Raw genomic sequence first — 27,892 nt, 5'->3', positions numbered from 1 at the left:
TACAGATTTTTTTACGAGTTTCCTTTAAAACGCTCCAGTCCAAGCTGTATGTCCTGTTGTGTGGTCCTGAAAATTGATGATTTCCCTAAAGATTCTCCTTTGGACATTTGACAAATAAGTTTCCCAAAGTGTTCTGCGTACCAACATTAGCTAGGAAGGCTATACAGTAGTAGGTGTATACTCTTATGCCAAGGTCAGATCCTGTGCATACGGTTTATCAGACCTTTTCTATACATTTGACATTTCAATCGATGTTCTTATGTATTTTCTCTACCGAATGGGGTCACTGAGGTTTACTTTATCAGATAAATATTATCTGAGCAGTTAAGGTGGGAGTCTTCTGTATTTGGAGTCTTCTGTATTTGACTCCCAATGTCTGAGTTTCCTTCTTTCAAATGCAAGGAGAGATTTATTTCACCGACATTTGGACTCTGTTATATTTTCCTTTCTTCTGCAGTTATCTTTTATCAGAGAAAGGAATGTATCTGGGTCCTTCTATGAAATGAGTGCCTTTTGGTAGAATTTGTGCACAAATATGTTGTATTAAATCAGGAATGGGCAACTTCAGTCCTTGGGCCTGATTGGTGTCCCCCTTTTTTGCCCCAGCTAACACACCTGACTCCAATAATCAACTAATCATGATCTTCAGTTTAGGACGCAATTAGTTTAATCAGCTTTGTTTGCTAGGGATGGGGAAAAGTGACACCACTTCAGCCCCTGAGGACTGGAGTTACCCATCCCTGTATTAAATTAAGTGCCCTTTAAAATAGACCACATGGAAAATTCTATAAATCCGTTAAAAAAATATATTAAAAAATCAATAAAGACTTGCTGAAGTGCCAAAATTCTTCCCTTTGACGTGTCCCTCTAAGGATACTCTGTGAATTCTAGGAAGATTTTACCCACTTCACCACAACATTTCTCAGAGTTTTCACCATCATTGTAACTCTCTACTTATTTTGTTGTGTTGACAAAGTCATTTCTGACGATTATTGTTTATTTCATGTGATTAGTGATTCATTTTAAGGTTAAAAAACAACAACCCTGTCTCTCATTTTAAGGTCAACCCTGTTATGTGAAATAAACTCCCGTTTTAATAGATGGGTTGGTTGTTTAGCAACAAAACCAACGTGGGTGCAACTATGGGGAAAAACAGACAGGGTTGGCTTCGACTGTTGACAACATGTAAACTATATTTAGTCTCTAAATGTTTATTGAAAACAAATCAATTTGCACAATGAGCAATTGTCTCTCAGATACAAAGTTTCAGTTGTTGGTTAGCTAGCTAGCTAATTTGAGCCATATTAGCATAGACATTACATCAGTCAAAACACCTCAAAACAAGACCTGGTACTTGTGTGCATGGCCAAAGAGCTCTATTTTCATGTCATCCAACAAATGTAAATGCCTGGTATATGCTAAACGGCATTGGCACTTGGATTGGAACCGGTGCTTTGGTCACATGACATGAAAATCTAGCTCTTTGACCTTGCACACCAGTTGTGAGTTTGGGAAAATAACTCCTTAACTACTGTAAAATATTGTGGTGGATATTTCATGTTTTAGGGCTATTTGGTTTCCACTGGTCCTGGTGCCCTTTTTAATGTCAATGGCATCATGAACTTTACCCAGTACCAGGACATTTTGGCCAAAAACATGGTTACCTCTGCCAGGAGGCTGAAACTTGGCCACAAGTGGATCTCCCCTCAAGACAATAACCCAATTAACACTTCAAAATCCACAAAGAAATGGTTAATTGGCCACAAAACATTTTGCGATGGCCATCTTAATCTCTAGACTTGAAAACCCATTGAAAACCCGTGGTTTGAATTGAAGAGGGCAGTTCATATGTGCAGAAAATGGATATCAAGAATCTAGCAGGATTTTGTATGGAAGAATGGTCTAAGATCCCTCCCAATGTGTTTTCCAAATCATTAAACATTTTTGAAAAAGGCTCAGTGCCATTATCCTCGCAATTAAAGTATTTAAAGGTATTGAAAACAGGGGTGTCAATCATTTTGATCCCTACCTTTTTGAGAATGTTTTTTATTGTTTATACTTGTTAAACAAAATCTAGAAGAAAAAAAAAATTCTCTGAGCAATTTCCCCATTATTTGAACATTCAATATATACTGAACAAAAATATAGAAGCAACTAAAGTTACAGTTCATAATAAGGAAATCAGTCAATTGAAATAAATGCAATAGGCCCTAATCTATGGATTTCACATGACTGGGCAGGGGCACAGCCATGGGTGGGCCTGGGAGGGCATAGGTCCACCCACTTGGGAGCCATGCCCGCCCACTGGGGAGCCAGACCCAGCCAATCAGAATGAGTTTTTCTACACAAAAGGGCTTTATTACAGACAGAACTACTCCTCAGTTTCATCAGCTGTCCGGGTGGCTGGTCCCACAGTTGAAGAAGCCGCATGTGGAGATCCTGGGCTGATGGAGCATGCAACTGGCATACTGACATCGTTTTAGAGAATTTGGCCGTACGTCCAACCGGCCTCACAACCACAGACCACTTTAACCATGCCAGCCCAGGATCTCCACATGCGGCTTCTTCAACTGTGGGACCAGCCACCCGGACAGCTGATGAAACTGAGGAGTAGTGCTGTCTGTAATAAAGCCCTTTTGTGTAGAAAAACTCATTCTGAGACATATTGTGTTGGGTTAAAAAGCTGCACATTTTAGAGTGTACTTTTATTCTCCCCAGCACAAGTTGCACCTGTGTAATGATCATGCTGTTTAATCAGGTTCTTGATATGCCACACCTATCAGGTGGATGGATTATCTTGGCAAAGGAGAAATGCTCATTAACAGACATGTAAACACATTTCTGCACGACATTTGAAAGAAATAAGCTTTTTATGCCAATGGAAAATGTATGGAATATTTTATTTCAGCTCATGGACCAACACTTTATATTTTTGTTCAGTATACAGTAATTCAGTATTTGAAATATATATTTTATACAGTCATTTTTGCTCATCTTTAATAAGGGTGTCAATAATTCCGGCCCCTACTTTACAGTAGATTATTCCTTTTTCTTTCTAGTTCCTCCTAAAATTAGATTTACATGCCTTTCTCGTTCCCTTGCTGTTTTATGATCTGTGTTTCCCTAATACCATAGTGCTGAACACATTGTCTCTGTGCCACAAAGTTTTCTGTCTGTCACTGTGCCACATATCTAACAAGAGCCATGTGACATACAGCCAAATCAGATTTACTTACATATTGTCGGCCAAGGCGTTCCTGCCGCCACTTCCTCCAGGTTTGAAAGACGTGACATGAGCACCTCTAGAATGAGGCACAAATAACTGCCACTTCTATCAGCACTTAACGCGTTCAAAATGGTTTCAATTACCTTCATACAAATGGCAAATGAATGTATACAATTCAGGCACGTACTACCGTATTACTCAGTGAAGTGTCACAAAGAAAGGAGATGGATATTGGTCAATGGAGCGTAGAGGAGTGGACTTTCACTTGCAGAGGAAGGAACAGACATTCAGCTACACAAATTAGATTCAGAACATTACACACAATGACTAACGCCGCGGTCATACACGCAGCATAATGGGCGACGGCATTCTTCCTCGGCTGCATTGAAGATCAAGCAGGCTCTCCCTGGCCTTGCCTTCTCATTAAAGAAAGAGCCAATGCATTTACTCGACAGCTGCTCCATTGTTTATGGCACTGGCACATTTGAACCTCTTGAACCTCTTTTGTTAGAGTGCAACAATCAAACGGCGTTGGGAATTTTGTAACCTAAAAAGTAATGATTTTCCCCAAATGTCCTCAAGGCCAAGGCAATAACCTTAGTTTCCATCATCCAACAAGCAAGCAAACAAAAGTGGTTGTTTGTCCGGTTGCCAGCATTATTCCTCTATTGCACCATGTGAGCCTGTATACAGCAAAGTATGTAGCCTTGCCTAACAGCCAATCGGGACCACAGAGTTAACGGTTCAGATGAATTTCGCCTGTATTTTGGCACACGATGATGACATGACACAATACTATGACCCTGCCCCTTTTCGCATCCCACCAAAACTGTTAATCTTGCAGTATCCTAAAAAAAAAAAACATACTGTATTTTGGGGCGGAGCTCAGTCTTTGGCAGGCCCCATGGCTTATCTGTGTGACATTATAATGTCACATGCTAACCACCGACAGAATGTGTTACTGATTAACTGTGTCATTATGTAAAGGGACCACCTCATAGAGTGACTCAGATTGTTTAGATTGCTCCAGCAACGCACTGGATCATGATGCAATCAAAGTCAGTTAAATATGCCTAAGAAGGGGTCTGGACTCTGAAATGTTTTGTATTGCCGATAATTAAAGGCCTGTTGTAGAGATTTAGTGAGGGAACGTGAGTGAGTCACATCTGGATGGCCATTCATGGCCTGACCCTTAGGTGGTCTTTGTCTCTCTGCAATAACAACACAACCTCCTACACTGTGACACAGCAGCAAAGCCACATCATCTACAACATACAGTGCATTCGGAAAGTATTCAGACCCCTTTACTTTTTCCACATTTTGTTACGTTACAGTCTTATTCTAAAATGGATTAAATAAATAAAGTCCCCATCAATCGACACACATTACTCCATAGTGACAAAGTGAAACCTGTTTTTTAGAAATGATTGCAAATGTATTAATAATTAAAAACAGAAATACCTTATTTACATAAGCATTCAGACCCTTTGCTGTGAGACTCGAAATTGAGCTCCGGTGCATTCTGTTTCCATTGATCATCCTTGAGATGTTTCTACAACTTTATTGGAGTCCACCTTTGTTAAATTCAATTGATTTGACATGACTCGGGAAGGTAAACACCTCTCTATATAAGGTCCCACAGTTATCAGTGCATGGGAGAAGGGCCTTGGTCTGGGAGGTGACCAAGAACCCGATGGTCACTCTGACCGAGCTCCAGAGTTCCTCTGTGGAGATGGGAGAACCTTCCAGAAGGACAACCATCTCTCCAGACGGAAGCCACTATTTCAGTAAAAGGCACATGACAGCCCACTTGGAGTTTGCCAAAAGACACTTAAAGGACTCCGACCATGAGAAACAAGATTCTCTGGTATGATGAAACCAAGATTGAAGTCTTTGGCCTGCATGTCAAGCATCACGTCTGGAGGAAACCTGGCACACTACGGTGAAGCATGGTGGTGGCAGCATCATGCTGTGGGGATGTTTTTCAGCAGCAGGGACTGGGAGACTAGTCAGGATCGAGGGAAAAATGAATGGGCAAAGTATAGAGACATCCTTGATGAAAACCTGCTTCAGAGCGCTCAGGACCACGGACTTGGGTGAAGGTTCACCTTCCAACAGGACAACGACCCTAAGCACACAGTCAAGACAACGCAGATTTGGCTTCGGGACAAGTCTCTGAATGTCCTTGAGTGTCCCAGCCAGAGCCTGAACCCGATCGAACAACTCTGGACAGACCTGAAAATAGCTGTGCAGCAACGCTCCCCATACAATCTGACAGAGCTTGAGAGGATCTGCAGAGAAGAATGAGAGAAACTTACCAAATACAAGTGTGCCAAACTTGTAGCGTCATACCCAAGAAGACTCGAGGGTGTAATCGCTGCCAAAAGTGCTTCAACAAAGTATTGAGTAAATGGTCTGAATACTTGTGTAAATGTGCCAAAATGTCTAAGAATGTGTTTTTGCTTCGTCATTATTGGGTATTGTGTGTAGACTGATGAGGAAAAAAAACATTTTAATACATTTTAGAAGAAGGCTGTGATGTAAAAAATAATATAAAGAAATTGGAATGCTTTCCAAATGAACTTTAGCTCTGTTTACTCAGACCTAGTCAGATCCCACGCCAGTGACCCCTCAGTTTACCAAAACTGGGACTGCCTGTGACTGAGAAGGGAGTCAGAGACTGTACATTTTGTCATTTAACACTGAAACACATCTCAGCGATGAGTTTTTCATGGACAATGAATTTACATGCATTTGTTCATATTAAAGCAAAGCACTGCTCAGTGTGCCAGCCTGCTCCCCTGTAGCAGAAGCACTTTTTCTCTGTAGATAATGCGAGGTGATGTCGATAATCTTCAGGTCATTGTTCAAATGTAATTTAATTTGCATAAAGTGAGACATTAACATTGTTTTCACAGTTCATGTCGTTAAACAGTTGGCTGCCATTTATTTTATTTATTTTGTCAAAATGTTATTTTAACACAAAGTTGTGTTTCAACCATTGGTTCCAATGATAATACATCCTAATGCCACTTGCAGACAGCATCAGGGTAATAGGCCATATTTGTTATGAGATCGCGTTGTGATTGCTCTTCTATAAAGATGAATGGCTGTGAGACACTTGAAGACATTGACTACAGAATAGTGCGTCTGACATTTTAACAAACTGGAGCTCCATTAGTTGTATGACCGGTTATTAAACCTCTTCCTTCGGCCTGATGTATAGATTGGTTTGGGTTTGGTCCAACAGAAAGTTTACATGTCGCAGGGGAGGTAAAAGAATCCATTCAGACGGGCAGGTCATAGAGTAAGACTGGCCTGGTTGTAGTAGGGGATGGAACATTGTGATGCTCTTGGTGGTTTTGTTTAACTGCCAAATCCAGATGTCCGGTGATGCAGGCACAGAAAGAGATGGGAGGATGGCGGGAGGGAGGGGGATCGTTATGGAAAATTGCTGTCATGTGTAAACAATTGTTTCTGTAAAGGTAAAATGTACCCAGAGGAAGGAAGAGAAATCTCTCTCTCAACCCCCCCCCCCTCTCTCTTTCTCCCCCACCCCTCTTATGGGGCCCAAAAAGACATCCACAGGGGCTTTGTATATATCTGGAGTGAGAGATGACAGAAAGGAACCTGCAATGTATCTCCTAGTATTAGACAGAGGCTATGTGTGTGTTCTGATGGACAGCACTCATGGGCTTAGTGCATCTCAAATGGCACCCTATTTTGTATACATTGCACTAGTTTTGACCAGAGCCCTATGGGTCATAGTAGTACCCTATATTTAACTAGGCAAGTCGGTTAAAAATGCATTCTTATTTACAATGACTGCCTACCGAGGAACAGTGGGCCTTCTTCAGGGGAAGAACAACATATTTATTTTTTACCTTGTCAGCTCGGGGATTCGGTCCAGCGACCTTTTGGTTACTGGCCCAACGCTCTAACCACTAGGCTACCTGCCGCCCTGCTATCACTGTATTAACACTCACTTCAATGTTGTCAAAATTCTAAGAGTTCGAACTGCCAGGCTTACCAATAACGCTTTAAGTGTCTGCTTTCTAATTTTGCTGTGTCACTCACTGCAACTGGCAATAGAAAATGTAAACCTATAGTTCTGGGGTGGGTCGCATTACAGCCAGAATAGACTGGCTGTATTATTGTATTTTGGCTGGGTGTGGCACTTCCACCCTAATATTTTCTCTTTTGTTTGGTGGTAAGGTGACACCGGGCAGTAAGGCAGCACAAGGGGACCTGTGTCCTGGAGACACCATCCTGGTCATCAATGGGGACAACACAGAGACCATGACACACATGGAGGCCCAGAACAGGATCAAGGCCTGCATTGGGGAGCTCACACTGGCCATCTGCAGGTATGTCTATATGGGAGTGTGACTGTGGGCTCTATTTGAACAAACATAACGCCAGGGTAAATCTATCGGTGCACTTGCTGGTGTTGGTTCAAAAGGGCTGGGTGTCACGGTCGTCCTCCTCTTCATCAATCAGAGACAACTAATGACACCTGCCTCTGAGAATCATACTAGGCCGAAACATACAAATCCCCAAATCATAGAAAAACAAACAGACTGCCCACCCCAACTCACGCCCTGACCATACTAAATAAATACAAAACAAAGGAAATAAAGGTCAGAACTTGACACTGGGTTTTAATGAATAAACAAGTTGTGGGTGAATTAAGGCTTGGCCCCTCACTGGCCAATCAGAACATGCTCCATGGTGAAATATATATACTTTTTTTAACTAGGAAAATTAGTTAAGAACCAATTCTTATTTACAATGACTGCCTACACCGCCCAAACCCGGTCGACGCTGGGCCAGTTGTGCTCCGCCCTATGGGACTCAATCACTGCCAGTTGTGATAGAGCCTGGATTCAAACCAGGGTGTCTGTAGTGACACCTCTAGCACTGAGATGCAGTGCCTTAGACCGCTGCACCACTCGGGAGCCCAAATATGTGGCTGCTTCAGGTTGTGTATTTATGGTCTTTTATGTATGGTCTTGAAATCAACTCAATTTCCAATGTTAGTCCGCTATAGTTTGTTAAATGGCGTAAAGTAATGAAATAACAAAATCTAGACCTATCCCATTTTTGCTAAACAGGTTATTTTGAACCCATTTGCAGTCCACTTTGTTCTAAGTTTCAATAGCATTCGCACTGATATAGTGGCTATGCCTACTGTTAATTGCATTATGGCTGAGCATGGACATGCCAAACATTGTCAATAAGCAAGGTAAAATTAATTATTGATAAGGCCTAAAAAGAGAATTCTAATCAAATTCTATTCAAAACGAAATAACAACTTGTTTTAAATAGGCTATGTCACACTTATAGGCACCATCATTTCTCCCCATGGAGGAATGCATAGATAAAAAGGGAATGTCAGCTCACTGTTGTACTCCTCTCAAACTTGATATTTTAATAAAGCTTTGGTTATTTAGATTTATTTCCAAGTGTTTTCAGGAGCCAAACCCTTTATCGACAGTCTTGACTACTTTGCGATTGCATTGGGCAGACAAAAAAAATCCTTAATTGAGAGCCTTCATTTTAATCCTCTGTCCAGTGTCTGTGTTCTTTTGCCCATCTTAATCTTTTCTTTTTATTGGCCAGTCTGAGATATGGCTTTTTCTTTGCAACTCTGCCTAGAAGGCCAGTATCCCGGAGTCGCCTCTTCACTGTTGACGTTGAGACTGGTGTTTTGCGGGTACCATTTAATGAAGCTGCCAGTTGAGTACTTGTGAGGCGTCTGTTTCTCAAACTAGACACTCTAATATACTTGTCCTCTTGCTCAGATGTGCTCTGGGGCCTCCCGCTCCTCTTTCTATTCTGGTTAGAGACCGTTTGCACTGTTCTGTGAAGGGAGAAGTACACAGCGCTGTACGAGATCTTCAGTTTCTTGGCAATTTCTTACATGGAATAGCCTTCATTTCTCAGAAGAAGAATAGACTGATGAGTTTCAGAAGAAAGTTCTTTGTTTCTGGCTATTTTGAGCATGTAATCGAACCCACAAATGCTGATGCTCCAGCCACTCAACTAGTCTGAAGAAGGCCAGTTTTATTGCTTCTTTAATCAGTATGACATTTTTCAGTTGTGTTTAGCATATTTGCAAAAGGGTTTTCTAATGATCAATTAGCCTTTTAAAATTATAAACTTGGATTAGCTAACACAACGTGCCATTGGAACATAGGAGTGATGGTTGCCGATAATGGGCCTCTGTATGCCTATGTAGATATTCCATTAAAAATCTGCCGTTTCCAGCTACAGTAGTCATATACAACATTAACAATGTCTACACTGTATTTCTGATCAATTTTATGTTATTTTAATGGACAACAATGTGTTTTTTCTCTCTCTCTACACACACACACACACACACACACACACACATATATATATATATATATATATATATATATATATATACACTGCTCAAAAAAATAAAGGGAACACTTAAACAACACAATTAGTAAGACACCCCCGATAAAGGAGTGGTTCTGCAGGTGGGGACCACAGACCACTTCTCAGTTCCTATGCTTCCTGGCTGAAGTTTTGGTCACTTTTGAATGCTGGCGGTGCTTTCACTCTAGTGGTAGCATGAGACGGAGTCTACAACCCACACAAGTGGCTCAGGTAGTGCAGCTCATCCAGGATGGCACATCAATGCGAGCTGTGGCCAGAAGGTTTGCTGTGTCTGTCAGCGTAGTGTCCAGAGCATGGAGGCGCTACCAGGAGACAGCCAGTACATCAGGAGACGTGGAAGAGGCCGTAGGAGGGCAACAACCCAGCAGCAGGACCACTATCTCCGCCTTTGTGCAAGGAGGAGCAGGAGGAGCACTGCCAGAACCCTGCAAAATGACCTCCAGCAGGCCACAAATGTGCATGTGTCTGCTCAAACGGTCAGAAACAGACTCCATGAGGGTGGTATGAGGGCCCGACATCCACAGGTGGGGGTTGTGCTTACAGCCCAACAACGTGCAGGACGTTTTTCATTTGCCAGAAAACACCAAGATTGGCAAATTCGCCACTGGCGTCCTGTGCTCTTCACAGAGGAAAGCAGGTTCACACTGAGCACATGTGACAGACGTGACTGTCTGGAGACGCCGTGGAGAACGTTCTGCTGCCTGCAACATCCTCCAGCATGACCGGTTTGGCGGTGGGTCAGTCATGGTGTGGGGTGGCATTTCTTTGGGGGGCCGCACAGCCCTCCATGTGCTCGCCAGAGGTAACCTGACTGCCATTAGGCACCGAGATGAGATCCTCAGACCCCTTGTGAGACCATATGCTGGTGCGGTTGGCCCTGCGTTCCTCCTAATGCAAGACAATGCTAGACCTCATGTGGCTGGAGTGTATCAGCAGTTCCTGCAAGAGGAAGGCATTGATGCTATGGACAGGCCCGCCCGTTCCCCAGACCTGAATCCAATTGAGCACCTCTGGGACATCATGTCTCCTACCATCCACCAACGCCACGTTGCACCACAGACTGTCCAGGAGTTGGCGGATGCTTTAGTCCAAGTCTGGGAGGAGATCCCTCAGGAGACAATCCGCCACCTCATCAGGAGCATGCCCAGGCATTGTAGGGAGGTCATACAGTCACGTGGAGGCCACACACACTACTGAGCCTCATTTTTACATCAAAGTTGGATCAGCCTGTAGTGTGGTTTTCCACTTTAATTTTGAGTGTGACTCCAAATCCAGACCTCCATGGGTTGAGAAATTTGGTTTCCATTGATAATTTGTGTGTGATTTTGTTGTCAGCACATTCAACTATGTTGTGGCAGCGAGGCAGGTCGTTATTGCGTTGGACTAGTTAACTGTAAGGTTGCAAGATTGGATTCCCCGAGCTGACAAGGTGAAAATCTGTCTTTCTGCCCCTGAACGTGGCAGTTAACCCACCGTTCCTAGGCCATCATTGAAAATAAGAATGTGTTCTTAACTGACTTGCCTAGTTAAATAAAGATGAAATAAAGGTGTAAAAAAATTTTTTAAGGCAAATCGGCGCCCAAAAATACCGACTTCCAATTGTTATGAGAACTTGAAATCGGCCCTAATTAATCGGCCATTCCGATTAATCGCTCGGCCTCTAGTTGGAACATTACTGCCGGGCTTCCATTCAGCCACGAGCATTAAGGTCGGGCACTGATGTTGGGCGATTAGAGGTCTAAGGCACTGCATCACAGTGCTAGAGGTGTCACTAAAGACCCTGGTTCGATTCCAGGCTGTATCACAACCGGCCGTGATTGTGAATCCCATAGGGCAGCGCACAAATGGCCCAGCATTGTCTGGTTTAGGGTTTGGCCGGGGTAGGCCATCATTGTATTTAGGAATTTGATCTTCACTGACTAGCCTAGTTAAAAAAGGGTTAAATAGAATTTTAAAATAATAATCATTTGACCTGGCTCGCAGTCGGCTTTCCAATTAATCCCAAAGGTGTTCAACAGGGTTAAGGTCAGGACTCTGTGCTGGCCAGTCAAGTTCTTCCACACCGATCTCAACAAACCATTTCTGCATGGACCTTGCTTGGTTCACGTGGGAATTGTCATGCTGAAACAGGATTAGACCTTTCCCAAACTGTTGTCACAAAGTTGGAAGCACAGAGTCGTCTAGAATGTCAATGTATGCTGTAGCGTTAAGATTGATCTTCACTGGAACAAAGGGGCCTAGCCCGAACCATGAAAAGCAGACCCAGACCATTATTCCTTCTCCACCAAACTTTACAGTTGGCCCTATGCATTCGGGCACGCAGAGTTCTTTTGGCATCCGCCAAACTCAGATTTGTCTGTCGGACTGCCGCTGAGCTCTCCAGGAAGTCCATTATACTGCCAGTGTTTGTCTATGGAGATTGCATGGCTGTGTGCTCGGTTTTATACACCTGTCAGCAATGGGTGTGGCTGAAATAGCCAAATCCACTAATTTGAAGGGCTGTCCACATAGTTTTGTAAATATTGTGTATAATGCTCTTTTCAATCACTCGTGGAAGCCAGTCAAAGTGATCAATTCTCTACCCCAACAGAGCACCCTTGCATCACATTCAGCAAGGCATACACATTGTGGCAGAGCATGGACTCCTACATGGACAGTTAGATTGATATTGTATATTCAGCAGTTTATGATGGGTGAAATGGCTTTTTCCACTGCTTACAGCAATGCATAATTCTTAGTTCAGGAACATTGGGGATGAGTCTTTGGTATTGGAGAGGACAGGAGCATTATGATCTAATGCAACACAGCAAATTCTCTATTTCAATGGAAATCGTCAGTCTAAACAGCCAGTTGCCATTTAGAAGGGAGAACTCAGAAATGGGATTGAAACAGAGTGGAAGATTAGTATTTTTCTCAGCTTTCCAATAGACAGTTTGAAACTCCCAGATGAGAAGAGTAGCCTACTGCGGTTTGGAATAGGTTTGGGATGACAACAGATCCAGGATGAAAATGTCCTCTTTCCTTCTAGGGGTAGTGAAGTGAACATTAGACCCAGAATGGTACTAATCGTCAGCCTGGAGCAGACTTTGCACATGCAATGGAAAGGAAAGGAGAATCAGCCTGATTTCCACATCCATGGGTAATCTGATCCATCAGATGAGCAGGAGACATGGAGTTGTGTTTGAGCTCAATGTTTTATCCTGTCAGAAGAAACTTTCCGTTTTTGTGTAGAATCCAGAATGTTCTTTCCCTCTAAATGCTCCGGCCTCTCTGTGAAGTGGTCCGTAAATCAGAATGAGCGTTAAGTGGTACAGTATATCCACATAGGAATAGGACATTTATTTAAGGATACACGAGGTTGAGTTTAGTGCAATCTCGAGTGGGAACCGAAAGGTCCACTGCTGTAGAGAGCCACAACACAAGGTAAGCGATGTCGAGTTTACATAAAGGTACTTTCATGCTTTGAAACGGATCTTGACTGATCTTGAATCTTAACCTGCATCAATCAAAATGTATCTTTATTTTATCAGCCTCTACCTCATGAAATTCATGCACTTTTCAATCGGTCATGAGCAAATGATTAGGGAAACCATAACTGGAGATTAGAGATGGAATGCCAGCCAACCACTCCGGCAGGAGCAAAAAAGTTCATGCTTTTTCGCATTCTTTACTATTCTCCACGGCATAATGAGAACATTTGAAATTCAGGTCACATGACGGCATGGTGAACACAGCAGCAGCCCCGGTATTTACTGGTATGTGACCTTTTTCACTACACCATTGGGTAATTGCTGTTGGCCTGGGCTGCTGAATCCAGGGAGTGTGTGTTGCACAGATGAGTATGTACCCTTTGCTCCAACCCCAGATGCTAGCATACATGTGCATTTTTTTTCAGCGAGAGGTATGAGGGAGTGAGAGCAAGAGAATCCACTTGGGCATAAGAATGTTATTTTGCGGCCCAGATTTTACCTGTGTGTGTAGATGGAAATTCAATTACATAGATTGCATGCATCATGTAGCTTAGATTGGATTGGATTTCTCTCCGAAGCCTAGAGGATATAGGGCACTTCAAGTCCTTCACTTTATGTCATGTAAAAAAAAGATATATTTTAACTGCATGTAACCTCAGTCAGTTGGAAGACGGAAGGGAAATTCCATTCACACTTACAGTAAGCACAAGGGAGGGGAGATTTTGCGTGTCTCAATATGGATAAAGCTGACTTGATTGATTTCTTGACAACAGGAATGTTGTGCTATATGTATAATGACTTGGGTAATGTTTACTGGAGAGCATTGAACTAGTGCAACCAAAATGAAGTTCTATTTTTGTTTGGAATGACCAGAAGAGGCAGGGGCCAAGTTGACTTACCCAGAAAATAATATTTTTGAGAACAACAGACTGAGCCCTCATTAAAAGTCTCAGCTATGAAGGACTCAAACTGTCAGGCTGCTGAGGCCTGTAATTTTCTGGTGCTGCCATTGGATGAATACTGTATATAAGCCTACAGGTCTGCTTGTGAACCCAAATTACATTGGTTGCAGCGGAGCTTGAGGCACTTATGTACAAGAATGTCTTACTTACGCCACTGAATTCATTACTTTCATCCGTTTTTAAAGCAACTATGAGCCCTTGGTAGCTGACCAGAGAGCCTCATGAAAGCAAGAGTCAAATAAATACAGGTTCAAAAAACCTGGGCTTGGAAGAGCATCTGTTTTTTGAAATGACACTGCCTCTGAATCAAGAAATTGTGTTATTAATGCATTTGTCACACAGCAGTTGGAAGGAGAGAGGAGGAGGAGGAAGAGAGCAACAGGCCAGCTTTAGTAGAGCTTGACACTGAGTCACCACTTCAACCCATCCAACTTTGCTGCTCCATTTCCAGTCCCTGACAGGTTCCCTCGGGCCTGCACTGTGAGGTAAAATGGCTCTGCTAAGTTTGGCATTTCTAGCAGCCTGATCAAAAGGTTGTTTCTAAACAGGCCCTGCTCCAAGTTCACTGTGGTGTCAGTGCCCGGCGGACAGAAACCCAGCAGGCCAGGGTCTTATTGAAACATGTCATGTTTCCCTTAGATGGCCTGTATATCTTCGGCCTATTGAGTCTCAATGAAGACATGGACCGGCTGTGGCGAATCTCACCTCCCAACCCCTGAGTCTTCCCTCCTCACTCCCACACTCCTCTCCCCCTTTTCCTCTCTGATCCCTCCTCACGCCCACACTCCTCGCCTCCTTTTCCTCTTTCCCTTGAAGAAAGCAGTGGTGGTTTCAAAGAGCTGCGAGACAGACAACGGTTATTCGTTTCCACGAGTGGTCAGAGCCTGTGGAAAGAGCCCTGCTGGGCTGGCAGGTTCAACATAGAGCAGTAATGAGACCTGAGGAAGGAGAGAGACTGTAGGGAGATTGTTATTTAATGCTGCTCTTTAATTGTTTATTCTTATCTCTTACTTTCTTTGTGGTATTTTCTTTAAACTGCATTGTTAGTTAAGGACTTGTAAGTAAGCATTTCACTGTAAGGTTGTATTCAGTGCATGTGACAAATAAGATTTGATTTGATTTGAGAGAGAAACAAAGAGAGACAGAGAGACAGAGAGAGAGAAAGATAGCCTGGTGGAGGTGCCTCTGTTTCCCTGGTCTGACTGCCTGGACAGTGAGTCAGAGCTGAGGAATTATGAATGGGACAGGGATTGTAAATATAGTACTCCTACTAGGAAAGAGAAGAAAAAAAACAGCCAAAGATAGGGAAAATCCCTCCCCTGTCCTCTACTTCTGTTGTGGTCGCAAATGGCACATCAAGGGAGCCGGTGGAGTCGGGAGTGGAGACTACAGCTCTGCTGCAGTCATTGATCTTGTCATCTCACAGACCAACAATCTACTAAGTGACCGCCAGGTCTGGTGAGAAGACCTCATACATGTGTGGTTTTAAAAACCAGAGACGACATTTGATCTCGTCTCATATTACACCAATAACGAAGTAGCAGCTTGATGGTTTTGATTTATAACAGTGTATTATTAAAAAACTGGTTTCAGTTAGGGATCAAGAGGAGTTGAGATGCATTTGATAACAACAGGGAGGCCTCAATCTGGCAAGAGGTAATGCTGTTGATCAGCATCTTGGTCTGAGGGTAGTTTCTCCACTTTAGTCAATGCAGCATGAAATCCCTGCACAGCCAAAATAAACCATCCACATCCACCGCCTCAACCAAATCAGGAAATTAAAAACCAGCAGAGTCAGACAGCGGAAAATCTGACCGAAGGGAAGGTTTGTCGAAACTCATAATGATACCCTGACACTGGGCCATTTAATTTGAGAGACTTCTATCGTCTTTATTCGACAGTGATATACACGCACACTCTTATTTATGAGCAAGGGGAGTAGGAGAAGGATATTCAATTTGACGTAAAATAAAAGCGTGCTCATTGACCAGTTGTCTCTTGGCACTGGAGGCCAGCGAGGAGAGAGTAAAAGGCCGTTGGTCTGCACGGCTCTGATCACTCGCAGACCGTCTCCACTAATCCCTCACACACTGACTCAATATTGGAGGGACACGCTAAACTGGATCACGAAAAACAATATGCTCCATTGTGCCTGTCCTATTGGTGCATATCACAATGTCTGCTGCCTACTCCATCAGTCTCTCTGCCTCTCAAACGTTTCCACTCATAAATCTACACTAAATGACCAAAAGTATGTGGACACCTGCTCATCATTCATCACTCCAGAGAACGTGTTTCCACTGCTCCAGAGTCCAATAGTGATGAGCTTTACACCACTCCAGCAGACGCTTGGAATTGCGCATGGTGATCTTAGGCTTGTGCGCGGCTACTCATCCATGGAAACCCATTTCATGAATCTCCCGACGAACAGGTATTGTGTTGACCTTGCATCCAGAGGCAGTTTGGAACTCGGTACTGAGTGTTGCAAATGAGGACAGATGATTTTTACACGCTTCAGCACTCGGTGGTCCTGTTCTGTGAGCATGTGTTACCTACCACTTCGTAGCTGAGCCGTTGTTTCTCCTAGATGTTTCCACTTCACAATAACAGCAGTTGTCTATGGAGATTGCATGGCTGTGTGCTCAATTATATACAACTGTCAGCAATGGGTGTGGCTGAAATAGCCGGGTAAACTTATTTGAAGGGGTGTCCACATACTTTTGTATATATAGTGTATGTCCTCCTTGACATGTTCTATGGTTCCTTGTATTAAAGCAAATGTAATGTGCCACCAATTGACTTGCTCAATAGAGCATTCATAATATGAATTCATATGTATCCAAGGAAACAAACATCCTGGGATATAAAGTGTTGTATCCTTGGAAAAGAGGGAGGGTTGGATGGATGGCCTAGGCATAGATCGTCCCACTCTGTCTGCAGCTCATCCATCAAACACTTACCCATAAAGCAGCCTTGATACGAACACCTCTGTGATAATTTCTGAGGCATTGCCTCACCCGCCACAGCCATGCCAGCTGAATCCGGAGTGACCTCATCCTTCAGTTGTGAAATTTCCACTAGTAGAGAACTCAGAGGCCTCATTGTTGCCTCCTGCTCCAGAGGCCTGCCTGCATTCACGTACGTAGGTGAGACTACTGACCGGCTGACCAGGTGAAGGAGTGGAGGGAAACACGTCTTTGTTCCTCTACACACGCACATTGCACTCTGCTGCCTCGCTGGGGCCATTGTGATGTCATGGCATTGCCCTTTTGAAAGCTGAGCGGTTGGCCCATATACTGTAACAGCAAATGGTCTAGCAACGAGACCCCCCCCCCCCCCCCCCCCCCCGACATGATTCAGGAATTCCAAAAAGCATTACAAACGACTCCCTCAGAAGTCTGTTTTTCTATGTGGAGGCGATAGTCATTTACTTCCCCCTTCCCAACGGTGTGTCATTAAACAAGCTATATAATGCCATTTCATTTGTATTGCACGTTTTTACTCCCCTATGGAACCAGGAAGTTCTAAATCTTGCTGAAGCAATTTTCTCTCCATGTCTGGGGTGTGGAGCGCAGGCCATAAATTAAGACTAGTCTATTGTATTAACACAGGAAAAAAGTACAATACAGTATAAGAATTGCAAAATATTTTGTATTTACAGTACATGGATTGGCCCAGCCATGATAGGCAAAATACTTTGTGATAAATGAAAGACAATGGGGTTTATTGTACAAAGTCACCTGACACAGAGCACACAATAATTTTTGACCCCTTTACCATCCTGTTGTTCACTCGGATGGCTGTCTCAGCATGGTGAACTAAACTAATAACAAGGATAACTGTGGGATTACGCTACAAATATCTGTGCCTGTATTCGTGTTAGACACAGTACAGGAGATTGGGACTAAGATTCTCTCTGCATTTTTGTCAAAATTGAGTTATTGTCATAGTCTTGTTCTGTTCAATGTTATCTACCTTCAGTGCCTTCAGAAAGTATTCACACCCCTTGCCTTATTCCAGATTTTGTCACTGGCCTACACACAATACCCCATAAGGTGAAAGTGGAATTATGTTTTTAGAAATGTTCAAAAATTATTTGTCTTGAGTCAATAAGTATTCAACCCCTTTGTTATTGCAAGCCTAAATAAGTACACGAGTAAAAATGTGCTTAACAAGTCACATTATTGTAAGGTTCTGTATTTATTTTCTTAGTCAACCTTGTGTTCTGTTTCTTTGTGTTCTTGAACGTAGCCTGTTACTTTGTGTTCTTGAACGTAGCCCTGTCTTTAATTTTTGTTCATTGATTTCACCTGTGTTAGTTACTCACCTGGTCTCATCAGCTGCTATTTAGTTCAATTCATTCTGTTTGTGCCTTTGAGGTATTGTTTGTTTTGACTCTACTAAGCATTTTCTTAGCTTGTTTGTGAGAACCAGTTATAGCCTTCAGTCCTAGTTTTGATTCCCTGCCTATTTGCCTACCTGTGTATGACCATTGCCTGCCTGTGACCACGATTCCTGCCTCCTGCGAAGGCAAAATAAACACCTGCCGCACTGTGCGTGAATCTACAAATTTTTCTCCCTGAGTATTCATTACAGAATAACTCTTCTAAAAATGGAATGGATTCAGCAGAGCTACAGTTGTGCCTAACCCAGCAAGAGGAGCGTATGGTGGAAATCTGCCTTCTTCTCTGCCAGCCTATCCCTACTCCTCCGATGCCAGTTATCGTAACCCATAGCCCTCCTCCATTCATATCCATGCCTGGAAAATATGACGGTTCACCTGGGAAATGTCAGTGATTTCTGATACAATGCAGCAAATATATTGAGCACAACCCCACTAACTTCGCCACTGACAAGAGCAGGTTGGATTTTGTCTCTAATCACAGGCAAAGCCCTAGATTGGGCCACCGCCATATGGACTGCCAACAGCACAGAACTCGGATCCGAGACCCATTTCCACCCATTTCCACCCATTTCCACACACTCGTCAAAGAGAGCTCAACAGGGAACTTCAGGCGGAGCTGGCCTGTGGAGTCGTTCTTCAGGATTTAAATCAATACATTCCTATGTCCATCTCCATCAACCACTTCATCGCCAACGAACTCTGCCACCCAGGAACCCGAAACCTTCTCTTTCCATGATTTCTCCTGTCCGAGTCTTCCAGAGCCCATGCAGTTGGGCCATGCTCCTCTCCGTGTATCGAACGTCAAAGGCGGATCCAAGAAGGGCTCTGCCTATACTGTGGAGGAAAAGATCATCTACTCAGCCGTTGCTCTGTCCCCCTCCCCCCCCCCCCCCCCCCCCCCCCCACAGAGAGATGAGAAGGGTCCCTCTGCTGCCATGCAGGTAGGCGTGTCCTTACTTCCAAATATCTCCCAGAAGCAATTCTCCACCCCAGTATTGATAACCATGAACGGGGTTACTAAGTACATAGATGGTTGATAGATTCGGGAGCAGCAGGTAATTTTATCGATTACCAGCTAGTACAAGAGCTTGACATTGATCTAACACTGTCACCCCTCCTTTAAGGATTAACACCCTGGACAGGCAGCCATTGGGCACGGGCTTCATTATACCATTATACACCTGACAGTGTGTCACCCTCCATACCATCTGAATCCACCCAGTACAGCAAAATGAAGGCCTCCACTCTGCCACCACATCACCCAAGGGGACTGTGCTATTGATTTACTTCCTGGAGTGTCCTCATCGAATTGCCGTGTTTACCCCCTATCCTGGAAAAGGAGGCAAAGGAGAACTACATTGACACACTCAAACGGTTTCATTCGTCCTCCTTCCCCGACTGCGTCCAGCTTCCTCTTCGTTTGGAAAAAAGGTCAGTGGTCTCCGTCCATGTATTGATTACCTTTCCCTGAATGACTTCATGATCAAGAACCGATTCCCTCTTCCTCTGATCCCAGCGACACTTGAACAAGTGGGCCGCGCCAACATCTATACACAACTCAACCTGCGAAGGGCATATAACCTTGTCCGTATACGTGAAGGCGACAAATGGAAGATGGCATTCATCACCGCACAAGGGAACTACGAATACCTGGTCAAGCCCTACGGCCTTACTAATGCCCTCGCTGTCTTCCAATCCTTTATGAACAAGGTTTTCCAGGATATGATCAACCACTCCTTGAAGGAACACTTGCGGCATGTGCAAAAGGTTCTTCAACGGCTCCTTGACCATAACCTTTGAATACTGAAAAGAGCACCTTCCATGTAACCTCGGTAAACTTCCTCGGTTTCGTACTGACACCTGGAGGGGTCAGCATGGATGAGCACAAAGTCACCGCCATCAGTAACTGGCCGACACCCTCCACCGTTAACCTCTCTAGGGTATGTGGGATGCTAGCGTCCCAGCTGGCTAACATCCAGTGAGGTTGCAGAGAGCCAAATTCAATTACCGAAATGCTCATTATAAAAATTCAGAAAACAAAACATTATTTACATAGGTTTAAAGATTAACTTCTTGTTAAACCAACCACAGTGTCATATTTCTAAAATGCTTCACAGCGAAGCATCACCTAGCCCAGTTGACAAATTATTACAAACCGTAACCAGCCAAGCAGAAGCATTACAAAACTCAGAAATGGAGATAAAATTTATTCCTTACCTTTGATGATCTTCATATGGTGGCAATCAGAAGACATTAATTTACTCAATAAATGTTCCTTTTGTTTGATGAAGTCTCTGTATATCCAAAAACCTCAGTTAGCGTGTTTTCTTCAGTAATCCACAGGCTCAAACTCAGTCAAAACAATCAGACAACAAATCCTAATTGTATCCGTAAAGTTCATAGAAACATGTCAAATGATGTTTATATTCAAGCCTCAGGGTGTTTTTAGCCTAGTAATATTTCAACCGGACAATACCGTCGTCAATATAAAAGATACAAAAGAAATGCACATGCGCCTGAAAAGACTCTGCGTCACGTTAGGGTCCACTCGTTCAGACTGGTCTTACTCCCTCATTTATAAGAATACAAGCCTGAAACGATTTATAAAGACTGTTGACATCTAGTGGAAGGCATAAGAACTGCAAATGGAGTCCTAAGTCAATGGATACTGTAATGGCATACAAAAACAAAACTACTTCCTGAATGGATTTTTCTCAGGTTTTCGCCTGCTAAATCAGTTATGTTATACTCACAGACACTATTTTAACAGTTTTGGAAACTTTAGTGTTTTCTATCCAAATCTACCAGTTATATGCATATCATATCTTCTGGGCCCGAGTAGTAGGCCATTTAATTTGGGCATGCTTTTCATCCAAAATTCCGAATGCTGCCCACTACCCTTGAGAGGTTAAGGAACTCCAATGTTTCATTGGGTTATCCAACTACTATCGCTGGTTCATTCAGAACTTCAGTTCTACTGCCACTCCCCTCACCTACCTTAGCAGACCCCGGACCCTTCAATGGACTGATACCACCCTGACTGCTTTCAACAACTTGAAACACCTCTTCACCTCAGCTCTTGTCCTTCGCCAACCTGGTCCAACCCTTCCTTTCACACTGAAGGTGGATGCCTCTGGAGTAGGAGCCATAATCTCTCAGCGGGTGGGAACACTTCAAATCACATCCCTGTGCCTTCTTCTCCGGGAAGTTATCCTCCGCTGAGAGGAATTACGATGTGGGGAACAAAACTCCTCACCATCAAGCTGTTCCTCATGGAGTGGCATCGCTGGAGGGCACACAACATCCCTTCCTCATCCTAACAGGTTGTACTCTAGATTATATCAGAGGGGCCAAGAGTTTAAACTCCAGACAAGCTCGCTGGGCTCTTCACACGCTTCCATGTTCATGTTACTTACATCCCTGGAAAGAGAAAGGTAAAAGCTGATGCGCTCTCCCGCCAGTTTGACCTTCCGACCAGTAACTCAGACCCTACATCCATTCTTCCTTCCTCTTGCATTATGGGACCGGGACAGTGGGAGATTCACTCTGCCATACAAGAAGCCCTAACCTCAGACCTGGCTTCTCCTGAGACACCAGCTAGGACGAGCTACGTACCAGCAGCTGTTAGAGCCCCAACTGATGCAATGGTGGCACACGTCCTTGGGGTCAGGACTTCCAGGCATTACACGAACCACCGAACTTCTAGCTAGTAACTTCTGGTGGTCCTCACTGGCATTTTGAAGTAAGGGATTACGTACTCCTGTCCAGTCTGCTCCCAAACCAAATCCCTTGTCATCTCCCTTCTGGTAAACTTCAACCTTTGCCAATCCCTCACAGACCCTGGTCCCACATAGCTGTTGACTTCATCACAGACCTTCCTGAATCCTCTGGTAACAGCACTATCCTTGTCATAGTAGACCGTTTTTCAAAAATGTGTCTGGTTCCTCCGATGCACTGAGGTAAAACTACAAAAAATGTAGCAAATTCACTGTCCTGAATACAAAGCGTTATATTTGGAGCACATCACGGAGTACCACTCTTCACATTTTCATGTTATGGGTATGTTTGTCATCAGCAAGGACTATGGAGATTTTTAAGATAAATGTAATAGAGCTAAGCACAAGCAAAATCATAGAGGAAAACCTGGTTGTCTGCTTTCCAGCAGACACTGGGAGATGAATTCACTTAAAACACAAGGCCAAATATACACTGGCGTTGGTTACCAAGATGACATTAAATGTTCCTAAGTGACCTATTTACAGTTTTGACTTAAATCAGCTGAATCTATGGCAAGACTTGAATGGCTGTCTAGCAATAATCAACTAACTTGACAAAGCTTGAATATTTTATAAATATTGCAAATATTATACAATCCTGGTGTGGAACTCTCTGAAACTTAACCAGAAAGACTCACTGCTGTAATCACTGCCAAAGATGACTCGGGTGTGAATAATTATGTAAATGAGATTCTTCATTTTCAATAAATTAGCAAAAATGTCAAATATATTTTAACTTTGTCATTATGGGGTATTGTGTGTAGATGGATGTGAAACATATATTGAATCACTTTTGAATCACTTTTGAAATCAGGCTGTAACACAACATTTGGAATAAGGGGGGTATGAATACTTTTTGAAGGCACTGTAGTACTATAAATCCCCCAATTTATGTTAAAAAGAATGGAACATAAAAAAAAATAGCTGACACCATTCAAACCAATGAGGGTTTTGGAACTTTAAAGACAATTATCTCAAGATGGAAACTTATAGTCCCAAGCTCTCGCAAGTTTCATGCTTGACGAAAGACCGGCATACAGCCATCACTGTCTGAATTTTTTATTTATTTTAATTTCACCTTTATTTAACCGGCTAGTTGAGAACAAGTTCTCATTTACAACTGCGACCTGGCCAAGATAAAGCAAAGCAGTGTGACACAAACAACAACACAGAGTTACATATGGAATAAATAAACATACAGTCAATAATACAATAGAGAAAGTCTTTATACAGTGTGTGAAATGAGGAAGGATGAAGGGGGTGAGGCAATAAATAGGCCATAGTGGCGAAATTATTACAGTATGGAAAATTAAACACTGGGGTGATAGATGTGCAGAAGATGTGTGCAAGTAGCTGTACTGGGGTGTAAAGGAGCTAAATAAATAATATGGTGATGAGGTAGTTGGATGGACTATTTATGCTCTGACAGCTGGTGCTTAAAGCTAGTGAGGGAGATACAGTGGGGCAAAAAAGTATTTAGTCAGCCACCAATTGTGCAAGTTCTCCCACTTAAAAAGATGAGAGAGAGGCCTGTAATTTTCATCAAAGGTACACTTCAACTATGACAGACAAAATGAGAAAACAAATCCAGAAAATCACATTGTAGGATTTTTTATGAATTTATTTGCAAATTATGGTGGAAAATAAGTATTTGGTCAATAACAAAAGTTTATCTCAATACTTTGTTAAATACCCTTTGTTGGCAATGACTGAGGTCAAACGTTTTCTGTAAGTCTTCACAAGGTTTTCACACACTGTTGCTGGTATTTAAAGGGATATCAACCATATTCCTTTTCCTATGGCTTCCCCATGGTGTGAACAGTCTTTAGACATAGTTTCAGGCTTTATTTTGAAAAATGAGAGATCACATCGCGTCATTGTATGGCTGGGTGCCAGCAGCGTTTTGCATGCGCAACAGCTTGGAGCAGACATTCTCTCTCTCCTATTGAAGAAGCTACAGTCCCGGTTGAAATATTGTCGATTTATATATTGTAAAAACAACTTGAGGATTGATTATAAAAAACTTTTCTACGGTCTAAGGTTTCTACGACCTTTACGGATACTATTTGGAATTTCGTCTGCCCGGTCATGACCGCTCGAACCTATGGACTTCTGAACATAACACGCCAACCAAATGGAGGTATTTTGGCTATAAAAATTATCTTTATGGAACAAAAGGAACATTTATTGTGTAACTGGGAGTCTCGTGAGTGCAAACATCTGAAGATCATCAAAGGGAAGCAATTAATTTGATTTACTTTTCTGACTTTTGGGACCAATCTACTTGGCTGCTAGCTGTTTGTAATGTTTTGTCTACTGAGAGAGATGTCCTTACATAAACGCTTGGTATGCTTTTGCCAAAACGTTTTTTTGAAATCTGACACTCCAGGTGGATTAACAACAAGCTAAGCTGTGTTTTGCTATATTGCACTTGTGATTTCATGAAAATTTAATCTTTTTAGTAATTGAATTTGAATTTGGCGCTTTGCTATTCAGCAGATGTTGACGAAAATGATCCCGCTAATGGGATGGGTGCATCAAGAAGTTAATGTGAGTCTAGAAGGAGAGTTTACAGTCTAATCAGACACCTAGATATTTGTAGTTGTCGACATATTCTAAGTCAGAACCGTCCAGAGGAGTGATGCTGGACGGGTGGGTAGGTGTGGGTAGCAATCGGTTGAGGAGCATGCATTTAGTTTTGCTTGCATTTAAGAGCAGTTGGAGGCCATGGAAGGAGAGTTGTATGGCATTGAAGCTCGTCTGGAGGTTAGTTTAACATTGTCCAAAGAAGGGCCAGAAGTATACAGAATGGTGTTGTCTGCGTAGAGGTGGATCAGAGACTCACCAGCAGCAAGAGCGACATCATTGATGTATACAGAGAAAAGAGTCAGCCCGAGGATTGAACCCTGTGGCACCCCCATAGACTGCCAGACGTCTGGACAACTGGCCCTCTGATTTGACACACTGAACTCTATCTGAGAAGTAGTTGGTGAACCAGGCGAGGCAGTCATTTGAGGAACCAAGGCTTTTGAGTCTGCCATTAAGAATGTGATGATTGACAGAGTCGAAAGCCTTGGCCAGGTCGATGAATACAGCTGCACAGTATTGTCTCTTATCGATGGCGGTTATCATATCGTTTAGGACCTTGAGCGTGGCTGAGGTGCACCCATGACCAGCTCGGAAGACAGATTGAATAGCAGAGAAGGTACGGTGGGATTCGAAATGGTCGGTGATCTGTTTGTTAACTTGGCATTCGAAGACCTTAGAATGGCAGGGTAGGATAGATATAGGTCTGTAGCAGTTTGGGTCTAGTGTCTCCCCCTTTGAAGAGGGGGATGACCGCGGCAGCTTTCCAATCTTTGGGGATCTCAGACGATACGAAAGAGAGGTTGATCATGCTAGTAATAGGGGTTGCAACAATTTCTGCAGTTAATTTTAGAAAGAGAGGGTCCAGATTGTGGCCTGGCTGATTTGTAGGGGTCCAGATTTTTCAGCACTATCAGAACATCCGCTATCTGGATTTGGGTGAAGGAGCAATGGGGAGGCTTGGGCAAGTTGCAGTGAGGGGTGCAGGGCGGTTGACCAGGGTAGGGGTAGCCAGGTGGAAAGCATGGCCAGCCGTAGAAAAATTATTATCGAAATTCTCAATTATCGCAGATTTATCGGTGGTGACGGTGTTTCCTAGCCTAGAGGTGTTCTTATTCTCCATGGACTTTACAGTGTCCCAGAACTTTTTGGAGTTAGTGCTACAGGATGCACATTTCCGTTTGAAAAGGGTAGCCTTTGCTTTCCTAACTGCCTGTGTATATTGGTTCCTATCTTCCCTGAAAAGATGCATATCGCGGGGACCATTCGATGCTAATGCAGTACGCCACAGGATATTTTGCAAGGCAAAGATTGGTGTGCACAGATAATATTTTAGACTGTCTAGGCTTGGTTCAGTCCTAAAGTATGTAATCACAGACTGTTATATTGAGTGGTACTGAAGTGAATAAAAAAGGAATCATGAGAAATTTTTGCCAAGGGTCGTGAGTTCATGCCATAGTTTTCCTGTTGATGTGCAGTAGAGATGACTTTATCACTAAAGTGTATTGGAATGTGGTCACACTCAGCTGCCAGTGTTACGCCTGCTAAACAAAAACACATGCTGAGAAGAAACCTGACCCTTGATACTGTGTAAAATGAAGAAGTGAAGCTTATTTTGGAGCACAGTCAAATATTTCATCCCCGGATCATATCCCGGTAATATTTAGCAGTGGTTAGTGATATTTAATACGAAAGTTCAAGTCATCATCTTTTTTCGCTTACTTAACTGTATTATGGTGTATGTGTCATGAGTTTAGTCCATTTTCATTCCACTCTAGCATAATCATATCCAGTAATAACAGAATTTAATAGCATCTTCTTAGTGACTGCTGTGAGCAAATAACCTGTGAACACAAGTTGATAGGAGCAGATATGACGGCTTTAAAAGCCCCTTAGTATTTTATAGATACAGAGTCCTTGTTTATCTAACCCTAGCCTCTCTTTCCTGGGTATTGTCTTTCAGGTCAGGAGACAAAGTCTGGTCTCCAAATGTTATTGAAGATGGCAAGACAAGTCCATACATGGCCACATTGGAGTCTGAGTCACCACAGGTATGAGCTGCACTTGTTTACATGCAAATAAGAGCCATAGATACGATTATATACACTGAACCAAAATATAAATGTAACAATTTCAAAGATTTTACTGAGTACAGTTCACATAGGGAATTCATTAGGCCCTAATCTATGGATTTCACATGACTGGGAATACAGATATTGATCTGTTGGTCATCGATACCTTTAAAAAAGGTAGATGGATGGATCACAAGTCAGTATCTGGTGTTACCACTATTTGCCTCCTGTAGCGCGACACATCTCCTTCGCATAGAGTTGATCAGGCTGTTGATTGTGGAATGTTGTCCCACTCCTCTTCAATGGCTATGCAAAGTTGCTGGATATTGGCGGAAACTGGAACACGCTGTCGTACACGTCAATCCAGAGCATCCCAAACATGCTCAATGGGTGACATGTCTGGTGAGTATGGAATTATGTACAGATCCTGGCAACATGGGGTTAAAACATTAGGGTATGGCACGGATGAATGGCACGACAATGGGCCTCAGGATCTCATCACAGTATCTTTGCATTCAAATTGTGATCGATAAAATGCAATTGTGTTCGTTGTCTGTAGTTTATGCCTGTCCATACCATAACCCCACCGCCACCATGGGGTACTCTGTTCACAACGTTGACATCAGCAAACCGCATGCCCACAGAACACCTGTTTAGTTGTTTACAACACCGTACTGCAGTCAGGTCAAGACCCCAATGAGCACGCAGATGAGCTTCCCTGAGACGGTTTCTGACAGTTTGTGCAGAAATTCTTTGGTTGTGCGAACCCATAGTTTTATCATCTGTCTGGGTGGCTGATCTCAGACAACAGCTCTGGTGGACATTCCTGCAGTCAGCATGCCAATTGCACGCTCCATCAAAACTTAAGACATCTATGGCAGCGTGTTGTGTGACAAAACTGCACATTTTAGAGTGGCCTTTTCTTTTTCCTAGCACAAGGTGCACCTGTGTAATGATGCTGTT

General features: G+C 43.1%; 1 protein-coding gene across 1 annotated transcript in view; it reads left to right on the top strand.

The window, feature by feature from the left end:
• LOC109892960 (PDZ and LIM domain protein 4-like) overlaps positions 1-27,892 on the top strand; it is a 61,299-nt gene that overhangs the window by 12,307 nt on the left and 21,100 nt on the right. Inside the window, exons 2-3 of the mRNA XM_020485886.2 lie at positions 7,442-7,593; positions 26,821-26,908. Coding sequence (XP_020341475.1) covers positions 7,442-7,593; positions 26,821-26,908 — 240 coding nt within the window. The remainder of the gene's footprint in view (positions 1-7,441; positions 7,594-26,820; positions 26,909-27,892) is intronic.

This window comes from Oncorhynchus kisutch, linkage group LG6 (genome assembly GCF_002021735.2).
Source record: "Oncorhynchus kisutch isolate 150728-3 linkage group LG6, Okis_V2, whole genome shotgun sequence".
Taxonomy (NCBI): domain Eukaryota; kingdom Metazoa; phylum Chordata; class Actinopteri; order Salmoniformes; family Salmonidae; genus Oncorhynchus; species Oncorhynchus kisutch.
The sequence above is the reverse complement of the archived record's forward strand: the minus strand, read 5'-3'. Positions and strand labels throughout refer to the sequence as shown.